Below are 10470 nucleotides of genomic sequence, written 5' to 3'. Positions count from 1 at the left end.
AATTCACCATAGTCTTCTCTGAAAGCAGAAGCCAAAACCTAGCCAAGGCCACGTTTATGAGGTCTCAAGACCAAGACTACAAAATCAACCCCAGTATTAATGGGGCAAAATGTTACTAGGAATAATAACAACTAATAATTAAGCAAAGTGTGTGTGTGTGTGTGTGTGTGTGTGTGTGTGTGTGTGTGTGTGTGTGTGTGTGTGTGTGTGTGTGTGTGTGTGTGTGTGTGTGTGTGTGTGTGTGTGTGTGTGTGTGTGTGTGTGTGTGTGTGTGTGTGTGTGTGTGTGTGAGTGTTTTAAATATATTGGAGTTCTTTTTAATCAGTGACTCTTGGGTTTATTACTGATCATTTTTGTGTGACAAAATGCATTTAAAACAGGAATTCACAGATTTGTTTTGCATAAATAATTTATTTATATTACTGTAATATTATAATTATTTACAAATGTTTTACAAACTTATAAACACATTGGGCCTCATTCATAAAACACGAGCAGAACGAATTTGTGTGTAAATCGTTCGTAAAGCCGCTCTGACGTAAATTTTCGGAATCACGAAAATGTTCGTATTTTCGAAATGTTAGTTGGTACGGAAAAAATGTGTCTTTAATTTCCACATTCAAACTATATAACCACATTCTAATTGTATTCATATAGTGTAGGAAGCAAATAAAAGGGCTGCTGCTCGCAAGTCTTTCTGAATATGCACATAAACATATCTAGAAAACCCAAATATTATATTTTTAAATGTATAACTAGTGAATGTAGTATAATAACTTATAACCACAACTTAAGTGAAGCCATAAGTGTGGTCCTGCTTCATTTAAAATTTGAGGAAGAAGTCTCTAAAATTATGCATTTAATGAAGCATATTGTAGCTAATACTAGTCATGTGAATTTTTTTGTTGTTGGGAATGTTAAGAGATGTTATTGTGATAAAAAATAAAATACTTGCAGTCTAGTACCTAATCTTTCAACCGCTTAATTCAGTCTATTGTTTTCATTCAATTAACTTTTCACACATCTGTCATGACTGAAACCTCATTATCCTTTTATAGAAAATATTTTGTTTTGGAATTGAGCTATTACAACACATTCAGATTTTGGATTGCCCATCATTAGCCTGGATGCCAGCCGAACTTAGCCCCGCCCACAACATTTTTACTCGGGCAGTTCGGTCTGGAATTGATCGGTAGAGAAGTAATTATGCCCGAACAGAAACTGTTCGGACCAATGAAATTGTCAGGGCGGGCTTTAGACGATGATGGACAGAGGATAAACAGCATAGTTGCCATGTCCGCGTATAACACGCGACTTTGGGCTTCTTTTTTTGGCAAGTCGCGTTAAAAAATCACGAGTCGCGGGTTGCGGTTTTTTGGGCTTATTTTAAAAAATGTGGTTGCTTGTTAGGAAAATATAATAAGCAACTTCGTTTCTTTACATTTATGGTCGCTGTTTTGTCCAATACATTGACTGACACTGTCTTCTCACAGCTAATAGCCATTCAGTGCAACGATACAAGTGCTGTAGTAATCCGTCCTTTTATATCCCGCCTCCTTCTCCCCCTCATTGAAGAAAAATCGCGTTCAACGTGCAGGCATGTGACGTTATAAATGCACGTAATGATAGTCAGTAGACATAAATAGACGTATACATTTTTACAAACAATAGCACAAGCAGAGATGGAGAGGAAAGAGGGAGGAGAGGCACCTAATTTAATTAAAAAAATATTTTTGTGTATGTAATGTATTTAAAATTACAGGCTATTATAAAAAAACAAGTCTATTAATAATAACAGTAGGTATGGTTCGAATTTATTTTAAATATGTGGCTATATTGCAGCGCTCTACGTGCTTGTGTCCCAATGTGCACACTTTCCATCCTAAATAGTGTGACATTAGTAATTGTCAGTACTATTTAGGGCAGATAGTGTGCACAATGAGATGCAGGGCTTGTCTTTTTCACGGTTTGTAGTGTGTGTGTTCACTACTTACTGCCCCTAATATGTGTGCACTAACTCCGACTATGGGTTACCATAATTGGCCTCCATGTCACTCTTCACTCTCCAAACCTCTTCTGTTCACAGCTGATCGGAGGATATTGTGTGTCCTTTATTGGAATTTGATGATTTTTATAAAATCACATCTGTTTTTGCTTTTCAAACTCTGAGAGGTTTCAGTTTAATATGTTGCAGGCTCATTTATTGATAAAAAAATTATTTATTATAAATAATAAATAATATAATAATATTGGGCTTGTTTTGGGCTTGTTTTTGAAGCTGCGGTTGCTTATTTGTCTCGCGAGAGTTGGCAACACTGATAAACAGTAACGTAATCATCCACGTCATCAAAAGCCGCTTGGGTTGAATTTGTTCTAATCCTAAAAGGAGAACTTGTTCGTATATGCATTCACCTTTACTATTTCTCTCAGAAATGATGATGGTGTTGGTAAGTACTCTGTGTATCCTTAAATTATTTTTTTACAACACCGGCAAAGATCGTTTACACTCATATTGTTCTTCTAACGTTAGGCTACTTATTCCAGCGTGCGTGCAGACAGGGTTGCCAAGTTTTTACAACAAAACCCGCCCAATTGCTAACGTTCCTCAAAACTAGCCAAAAACAAGCCCAATAGATTTCCAGGGGGGGTTCTCCGGGAAAAAAAGGCATTTGGGGGGTAAAATATGTGTTATTTTGGCAGGGCTGCCTGCTAAAATTCGCATTCCTGGGTCTGTATATCACATAATTGGGGTCGCTTCAACCCACGGACATGGCAACACAGTGCAGTTGAGTTCTGTTGACATTTGACAACTAACGTTATGCGTCGCTCCGTTGCTCTGATTGGTTGTAGGTCTATCCAATTGAGGTCTTTCCTGGTTCGGTTGAAACACGCCCCATAATCACAGCCCAACGGAGCGGTATCAGACTCATATTCTGACTAGAATTGAGTATGACGACGTCAGGCTAGCCCATCATCCCATTTTGCATTAAAATGGTCAAACCAGGTGAAAGTGCACGTTTAAATAAGCAGTGTTGGTAATGTGTATACATAACCAGCAAACGCAGCACTGCTTGCATCTCCTCCACTTGTTATAGTTGCAGACAGTATCGCGCAAAAGTGATTACTGTCCGTCGGTGACTGGGAGGAGCAGTCGCGCGCATTCCCACGTCACCGGATTAATTTGCCTAATCTTCCCGGTACTTTAGACCGTGGTGGAAACGCAGATAGTAGCAGGTCTGGGGGAGAAAAAGTTCCAATTAGGTACAAATAGTTCCGGGTAATTTCGGTGGAAACGCGGCTATACATGTTCCAACATTGTTTGAGAGGGGTCGAACTGATACCCATATGTAGACTGTGGGAACTGAATCAAACTAATTTAGTGTTGCTAGATTTGTGTTGTTTCAGCTTATTTTATTTTAATAAACTGAGCAAATAGCTAGAAACATTTTTTGAGTGCACACTGAAGAGGACAGGAACCTTTGCGTTTTATGGCGTCATGAGAATATGCTACTGTTGCTTCACTAGAAATTCACCATAGTCTTCTCTGAAAGCAGAAGCCAAAACCTAGCCAAGGCCACGTTTATGAGGTCTCAAGACCAAGACTACAAAATCAACCCCAGTATTAATGGGGCAAAATGTTACTAGGAATAATAACAACTAATAATTAAGCAAAGTGTGTGTGTGTGTGTGTGTGTGTGTGTGTGTGTGTGTGTGTGTGTGTGTGTGTGTGTGTGTGTGTGTGTGTGTGTGTGTGTGTGTGTGTGTGTGTGTGTGTGTGTGTGTGTGTGTGTGTGTGTTAAATATATTGGAGTTCTTTTTAATCAGTGACTCTTGGGTTTATTACTGATCATTTTTGTGTGACAAAATGCATTTAAAACAGGAATTCACAGATTTGTTTTGCATAAATAATTTATTTATATTACTGTAATATTATAATTATTTACAAATGTTTTACAAACTTATAAACACATTGGGCCTCATTCATAAAACACGAGCAGAACGAATTTGTGTGTAAATCGTTCGTAAAGCCGCTCTGACGTAAATTTTCGGAATCACGAAAATGTTCGTATTTTCGAAATGTTAGTTGGTACGGAAAAAATTTAAGTTACACCTGCTCCCTACCACGTGTAAATGGTGTGTAAAACAATTAAAAGTTCTGTGTTCTAATTTAGGCAAACTGATGACATTGCATTTTGATGCACTATGTGCCATAATAATATTTCAAGAGTTGATTTGCCCCATCTTTTATTTATTTACTGTTCAACGTTGGGTAATAGTCACTTTTTACCAGGCCATCCAATCACGGTGGGGGAGGGGCGGGGCAAAAACTACACAAAGTTAATACTGCTTTTTACTGAATTTTTTATATTCAGTAATATTCTTCAAATTTAGATACCATTAACCCATTACTGCCATGGATATTCTTTATCATAGCAACCAAAGTATCTCAGCTGGAAAAACGCTGCCCTTGCAAAGCGCTTTCAAGCACCACCAGCTGGCCGTTTTCAGAAGAGCACCAGGCGTTTCTTGGACGGCTAAAAATGCTTAGGTGGACACACGATAATTGAATATTTATTGCTAAGCATATGGCCAATTAGTCTCTTTAGCATTTATGCAAAATACTGGAGCCAAACCTTAGAAGGAATTCCAGAAGTTTCCACAGCGTTCCTGGCCCTCGTCATTTGCATGGGCGGGGGTTATGCTAATTATGAATGAGCGTGCACGCGCATCCTATTTACGAATGTTTGGAATTCATTAATATATACATGTTTAACTAAATCCGTGGTATATGAAGCGTTTGTGAATCTGGAGGAGAGTTTTCGTAAAAAAGGTCCATTTTACGCGCAAATTACTCAGAATTTGCTCATGAAAGTTTCATAAATGAAGCCCAATTTTTGTTTTTTCTTTCACCATAATTCAATGCCATATATTGTGTAAACATCAAATGTCCCCATATTTGCGTCTGCGATCTAGTTCATCTTCTGGCCTGTAAATCTTCATACTGTAATTGAAGAACACACTGTATCAGAGCTGAGCAATTACAATAGGGTAACAAGCAAATATGATTAAAAATTATTTATAGGATTTGAAGGTGTAAATCATTATACATTTATTTTCTGATTTCCTACAGTTAAAGGGACAGTTCACCCAAAAAAGGAAAATTAGCCCATGATTTACTCACCCTCAAGCATTCCAAGGTGTAAATTACATTCTTGTTTCACACAATCAGAGTTATATAAAAAAAATGTCCTGGATAATTCAAGCGAGTAGCGCAAGCTTTGGCGCCTCTCGCGGTTCGAACTAATAGGGCTGGGCAACAAACTCAAGCCCCTCTTCTCTTATTTCAAAATTTCTCTTTATAAATTCTTGTTTTAGACTCTAATTCATGACCGTTTTTTTGTTTTGCTTGTGTTTTTGTGTTTGTCAATACGTCATGCGTCGGGTCAGGGGTTACTCTTCCACCGCAAATTTATGCGTACGGCCGTCTGTCGGAAGCTAGTCATTTTAGTTTATGACAATTTAAATACGGATATTTTTTTCCCACAAATGCATGGCTTCACTTCAGAATGGCGTGTGGGGGTGGATGGGTCTTTGGCGCCCCCTCAGCACTTGGTGCCCAACGCGCAGCGCGTGATGCGCATGGTGGGAGCAGCGGCACTGGCCGTGTGGATTACTTTTATGATGTATGGATGCACTTTTTTGGGCTTCAAAATCTCCCATTCGCTGGCATTATAAAGGCTGGAAGAGCCAAGACATTTTTTTACATAACTACGATTGTATTCGTCTGAAAGAAAAAAGTCATATAAACCTAGGATGACTTTAAGGTGAGTAAATCATGATGGGGTGATTTTCCTTTTTGGGTGAACTATGCCTTTAAAGCCCATTTAGACCAAGGACGATAACTATAACATTAACAATAAAGTTATCATTCTAAATATAATCAGAGTATCTATAATGTAATCTATATAATCTATACCGCAACTATAATGATAACGGCACAGAGAAACAATGTCATAGGCAATCACCTTCAGAACAATTCGCTAGCTGATGAACGACAAAAACATTGAGCCAATCAGAATCGCTCCTGCTTTAAAAAGTTGCTTTACAAAACTGCATTGCGCACTTAGCATTGGTGTGGACACTAATATAGTTATTGTTCTTGGTGTGAACGGGCCTTTGCTCAAATGCTCATAATTACCTCATATGCTGGTGGAGGTGCATTTGGGACTGGACTGTGGTTGTTTGGTAGAAGTGCAGCTTGGTCGTAGGTTGGTGGAGGTGTAGTTGGTACTGGACTGTAGTTTGGTGGAGATGTATATGAGACAGGACCCCAATTTGGCAGAAGTGCAGGTGTGACTTGGCCGTCTGCTGCTGGCAGCACGTACATGACTGAACTAACGGACTGCGCCATTGCAGAGGAGTCCGGCTGGCCCATTAGCACAATATGGTTGACAGGCAAATCCGTATTCATATAACTGACCATGACAGGTCTTGACTAAGAGAGAACCAACATCACATTTATTATTTCATCAGATTTGGTTTCTTGAGATAAATGTTTTAAGCTCTTGAGGATTTACCTTTGGTTTGCAACAACAGGGACAGAAGGTTGCCGCAACAGCAACAGAGAAGAGGAGGATCAAAATATCACATGCCATTAGGAGAAAGCAGGACACACCCTGAGTGAATAATAAAGACAGATGAAACTCAAATATGAATATGAATTAAAAACCGGTTGTTATATCTATCTAAACAGTACAAAGGGTGGATTAGTTTACTGCTATGTATAGACTATCAGCATCACAATATATAAGCACTCTCATCTAAGAATTTAGAGTCAATCATTTTAATTTAGACAAATACTTTATGTAACCACTTACCCAAGTGAAATAAAAGTGACAGCGGATTGAGAAAACAGCTACTGCAAAATTTATAAAGCTGAATATTTGTGAAGACTTTACCTACAAGACAAAAAAAACATAAAATTCCCCTTATGCCATATTATGAAGGGTTATTTTTCTTCTCAAGGCAGTAAAGTTGACACTAACCAGACGCGGTCTACATGTGTGTGCAGCCAAGACTGTTAGAGCTCCAATTATGATGAACTACAGAATAGAAATGGAACAGAATTCAGTATTTGTTCATTGCATAATGTTGTACTGATATTGAAATGATTGACTTACAACAATTGGTGGCCAGAGAAGAAAAAGCGTAGAATTCCAGATTGTCAAACAGAGTCCTAATAATGCTATCAAGATTTCCAATATCTGTGAAAGAAAAACGTTAGATATAATGCCTGTTAATTCACAAATAAACAGGCGAGGAGATTTGGATCTATATGTAGGTTCATTTATTTTAGGCAAGGCAAGAACGCAACAGCTTTACAATCAAACATTAAAGACAAAACTTGACAGAGAACAGAGGTTTTTAAATACAAAGGTAAAGGAGGACTTAAACAAGACCCAAGTGAACCAGAATAACAAAGGAAACTGAAACGAAACACAGGAAAATAAGAACACACAAACTAACAAAAACCCCAGAATGTGAGAAGTGTGTTTTACCCCCAAAGCCATTGGCTTGATCTTCAGGAACTGGAAGACATCATTCTGCTGCTGGTATACTGCCGAGGTCATCATCACATCAGCGGGTTTTGGCATCTTTAAACACACAGAGAGTATCTTTACACGTCTTCTCTTTCTTATAATCCAAATCTTAGTGCCTGGAAACCAAGCCTCACTGATCACGCTTTCATTCTTAAAGCTAGGAATCAAGATTTACCTGAAGAGTTGCTTTCCAACAATGTGAAAGAGTTACTATGGAGTGAAAGTATGTCGAGGCGTGCGACATTATTCTGTCAATCACAGTGACGGCTTGTAGTTAACCAGTTTCACGTGATCAAAGGGTGCTGGTCTGATTATCAGCAGAGCTGTAATTTAGACACTACAATACTGAAGTTAAATATAGAGTAAGTGCATGTTTAACTTTGGATGCTTCTATGTCCCAGGGGTTCATTTTTACTAAACCAGATTTGAACTTATTTCACATTAGAACTAGAGAAGTGTGTTTTGAGTTTACAGTCCCCAGGGCCAAAAGTGCCCATAGTTAAACCAGGGTCAGTGCCACAAGTCTAGTTGGTGCTGGCCCACCCAAACCACACTACCAGAATATAGGCCTACTAATGATCTGGCAAAATAAGCCCTGGCAAAATAGCTGTGCACATATGGTTTATAAAGTCTACATTATTTCGCACCTGTAACGAATCTGCTTGGTTCTCAAGAGTCACGATGACATTCAATGCAGTGTAAGGCATCGTCGCTGATCCACGCACATAATTCATTCACAATGTGCCTCATTCATGAAACACGAGCAGAACGAATTTGTGTGTAAATCGTTCGTAAAGCCGCTCTGAAGTAAATTTTCGGATTCACGAAAATGTTTGTATTTTCAAAATGTTAGTTGATACGAAAGAAATGTACACCTGCTCCCTACCACGTGTAAATGGTGCGTAACACAATTGAACGTTCTGTGTTCTAATTTAGGCAAACTGACGAAATTGCCTTTTGATGCAATGTGCGAGGATTATGCTAATTATGAATGAGCGTGCACGCGCGTCCTATTTACGAATGTTTGGAATTCATTAATATACACACGTTTAACTACCAAATCCATGGTATACGAAGCGTTTGTGAATCTGGAGGAGAGTTTTCGTAAAGGTCTATATTACACGCAAATTACTCCGAATTTGCTCATATATTTACGAATGTTTCATGAATGAGGCCCATTGTGCGGATTTGACTCACTTTTTGAGAGATTATTTCTTTCTGCAAAATAAATGGATGACAGGGAAATTAAACAAAGTCTCTTTAAGACAAGTCATTACACTCGGCGGCCATCTTTGAAACACCTCTCGGGCTTGCAAGTGAAACATTCAAAGCTTACGATTAAGATACATCGCCAAGCTTAAGATTAAATTTCATGTTTGAAATCACCAATGAAATCTGACAAAAACGGTCTCAAACGCTCGAATCATGACAAATAAACTGCATTTTTCAGCCTGGACAAAGCTAATGCGCATACGCCGTCCTAAACGTGTGTCTCAGAACACTGCCTGTTTCTATAGCAACCGGAGCTTCTAATGGCAGCTGCAGGGACACGATGACTTTACTAATCAACGATTGGCTCTTTTATTTAGAAGGCGGGGCTTATTCGTAAGTAATCGGAGTGCACCGTCTTCCTATATAAAGTCTTTGAATTAAACCAAAGACTTCCAGTAACAAGCTCACATTTGTAGGCCTTTTAGTTTACTACCAAGCAGTAAACAACAATTCTCAGCTCTCTCTTCATCCTGACCTTACTTCTCTCTGTCTTATGAAGCATGGAAAGTCTTGATTCATTGTAGTGGGTCGGCTCTTCCTAAACAGTCCTCATTCTCAATTGTAACTTTGGAAAGTCTTATCCGTCCTAGTAAATCAGTTCATTCAGATGGTATTTTCTTGTAAATTAACAGATTACAAAAAGATTCACTGATTTGAGTCTCCACATGGCACTTAAGGTATGTTTTTTAGCCAACTTTCAGTATTTCACAGTTATACAGTATAATAATGATTTTATGTATATTTAGTGTAAATGTATCAGTTCAGTCCCTATATTTGTAGCAGGCTGCTTTGCCTTCGCTTCAGTTCCAATCAAAGCTGAATCAAAGACTATATGCACAGAATCGACCATTCCCCCTCTAAGCAACACACAGTAGTGGTGTTTCAATCCTGAATACATCACATATAATAAACCTCACTTCATTTCTAGTTCCTCTGCCAACCCAATACCATCTTTATAACTATTGTTTAAGATGAATAGTGCTCAAATATCATTCTATACCCTCTTAAGTGGTATGTAAAGGAAACAAAATATTGAGAGATTGCATGCTTTACCTAATGTTGGTGTCGCTCCTCTCTTTGGTCTTCCTATTTTCATTTTCACTTTCAGACAGCTATTATCTGTGTGAAAATAGACTCCTCCCCCAGGCAGTGAGTGAAAGGTGAAACTCATGCAGTGGTCTAAAACATCACAACAAACACAACACAAAAAATATATTTAACATGTTTTTCTGTATGTTTTTTTACTCACATCAATTGTGAAATATCAGTATGCCATCAGTACAACACGCCATTTCATCTATAGTCATTATGAAGCATTACAGGATGATGCAAATGATCAAAATCTATAAAAGCAGTATGTTAACAGACTATATACACCGTGTGCAGAATTATCAGGCACATTGATTTTCTGATCATATTTTTTTTCCAGGCACATTTGACCAATTCCAAACCACAGTAATCCTAACAACTACTATTAATTTAATATTTAATAATGTATAAGTGATATATAATTGTTCATGAAGGCTGGAAATGAAAAACACGTTATATTCAGGTGTGCAGAATTATTAGGCATGTTTTCTTTTACAGATAAATTGAG

General features: G+C 38.1%; 1 protein-coding gene across 2 annotated transcripts; it reads right to left on the bottom strand.

Moving 5' to 3' along the window:
• Positions 1-3899: 3899 nt before the first annotated feature.
• On the bottom strand, positions 3900-9971 carry LOC307139637 (uncharacterized protein). 2 transcript variants are annotated; one of them, XM_079838684.1, is made up of 8 exons: positions 9927-9971; positions 7560-7655; positions 7182-7265; positions 7047-7103; positions 6879-6959; positions 6579-6677; positions 6200-6496; positions 3900-5002 (listed from the first exon to the last, which is right to left on the bottom strand). In XM_079838684.1, the coding sequence occupies exons 2-8, from the start codon at positions 7653-7655 to the stop codon at positions 4976-4978; spliced, it is 741 nt and encodes a 246-aa protein (XP_079694810.1). In that variant the 5' UTR covers positions 9927-9971; the 3' UTR covers positions 3900-4975. The 2 variants fall into 2 exon arrangements, with proteins under 2 accessions (XP_079694810.1, XP_079694809.1); XM_079838683.1 differs by lacking the exon at positions 9927-9971 and having other exon boundaries at positions 7560-7709.
• Positions 9972-10470: the final 499 nt, after the last annotated feature.

The sequence above is a fragment of the Gobio gobio genome (genome assembly GCF_949357685.1).
Source record: "Gobio gobio genome assembly, chromosome: 16".
In the NCBI taxonomy this organism is placed as follows: Eukaryota; Metazoa; Chordata; class Actinopteri; order Cypriniformes; family Gobionidae; genus Gobio; species Gobio gobio.
The sequence above is the reverse complement of the archived record's forward strand: the minus strand, read 5'-3'. Positions and strand labels throughout refer to the sequence as shown.